Source organism: Stereum hirsutum, assembly GCF_000264905.1.
Source record: "Stereum hirsutum FP-91666 SS1 unplaced genomic scaffold STEHIscaffold_23, whole genome shotgun sequence".
NCBI classification, from domain to species: Eukaryota; Fungi; Basidiomycota; class Agaricomycetes; order Russulales; family Stereaceae; genus Stereum; species Stereum hirsutum.
Window position 1 is genome coordinate 345,128 of NW_006763153.1, and position 1,691 is coordinate 346,818.

General features: G+C 50.7%; 1 protein-coding gene across 1 annotated transcript; it reads right to left on the reverse strand.

Annotated features, from left to right (window-relative positions):
- Nucleotides 1-388: 388 nt before the first annotated feature.
- On the reverse strand, nt 389-820 carry STEHIDRAFT_69036 (uncharacterized protein; the record flags this gene model as incomplete). The annotated part of the gene is made up of 2 exons (XM_007310994.1): nt 389-621; nt 691-820. Coding segments are annotated over 2 exons (363 nt in total), but the record flags the coding sequence as incomplete, so codon positions are not given.
- Nucleotides 821-1,691: the final 871 nt, after the last annotated feature.

Here is a 1,691-nt window from a genome sequence, read left to right on the forward strand (position 1 = left end):
GAGCCAAGGGGCATGTCGGTCAAACGGCTGGAGAGTGAGGGTGTATTCGTACAGCCCCCAATATCCATCTTCGTAGACAGAGACCCCGTCCGTTCGCTTGGTGTTAGCCATAGTCAGTGCATTGAACGAGACACAGTTCGAAATCTACAACGATGGGTGGTGTCAAATATGATGGAGATTGAATCCAATGCTAGTCCTTACCTCTTCAGACTCTGGCGTGTTTGTGAAATACTTCTTGTATGCTTCGTTCTCCATGAAGTAGGACCAGCCGGAGCCTAAACAGATGTCTGTCGATCCCGTTGCTCAAAGTCTGCTCTTAAGCCAGAAGTTGTAGTCGTGTGCAAGCATCAAGCGATAGAGCCACCTAAAGCGCAGTCCGACGAATCTGTTAGCATCCCCACACTACCATGGAGGGTGATGCTGCTGACCTATCCGCCTCCAGGCCTTTGAGCATGGACGGTGTAACATTGACGTTGAGGATTGGACAGGGTCGATATTGAACTGCGAGCTCGCCTGGCTGCGCTCCTTCAACTCCAGACTCCGCATGGCCGCAGGCGCCACGCTTCAACATCTTGAGGTTCCTCCATTGGTGCATCATGAGTACGAACGAGGGCAACCAGTCTTTGCAAACCAGTGAAAGAAGTTCAGCACTGCTATTTAAATAGAGCAATAGCCACACGATGTGGCTACTTACCGGCAAGGGTTCCAGTCCATAGCCATCTGTAAGGAGGGCAAGCGCATGATAGTAGTCGAACGCCGAGATCTTGCCTTGAAGTGTCATTGTGTGAAAGTTTCGGAGTACTTCAAATGTAGCACATGTTTAAGGCTCGAGGGGTGTGGCGGGGTATGGGTATAGAGAGGCTCGAAGAAGTTGAACATATCGTGGGGTGGAGAGTGGTTCAATGGAGAGGAAGAGTGATAGGATGAAATGTGTGCAAAAATCTTCTGGGCACGGTGCTGCTCAGCTGGAGAGTTCTTCCATGGAGATTCGTCGGACTTGAGTGCTAGGATATTCGTATATGGACTAATAAAATGCATATAATATGCATACAATCACCGGAAGTTGGCAAGGTTGCAGTTTCAACACAGAGAACTGCGCACCTTCGAGTACCCGCCACCTCCCGTCTTCGCTTATCCTCAATTACACTTCTTGCAGCTTTGCCAACCTTTCGTCTTCCATGACACTTGATATAATGATGTCGGTGTTGTCTGGTAGTGAGTTTTGAGAGGTGTCCTAGACAATACAGACATGAGTGTTGGATAAATTAGTCCATGTGTCGTGCTCGTCTGACCTGGATTTCTGGTCGGCTGCTCTGTAATAACCATGCTGGTGGTAGAGGGTATATTGGCAAAAGAGCGAAGCCAGCACAGATAGACTATTAGTAGCGGCGGGCAGAGACTCAGAGGTGTCGCAGAGGTAGTAGACTGGACGTCTGAGACTGACACACGGCTGATGGAGGCTGACGGGCCAAGGTGAGCTTGAGAGAGGTCCTCCGAGTGTGGCACTCGGTGTGGCCCCTACTCGCACCAGTGTTGTGCCGGTCCGGGACTGTCACTGTAGGTCGCGTTGCCGGCCGCATAGGGTCTCACACGCGACCTTGGCAACCGAGACTTTGGGTATCCTGAGGTCTCTTGCCATATTTGGCTATTTGGTTATGTAAGCAAGGCCGACAGTGGCACGGATGTTCACT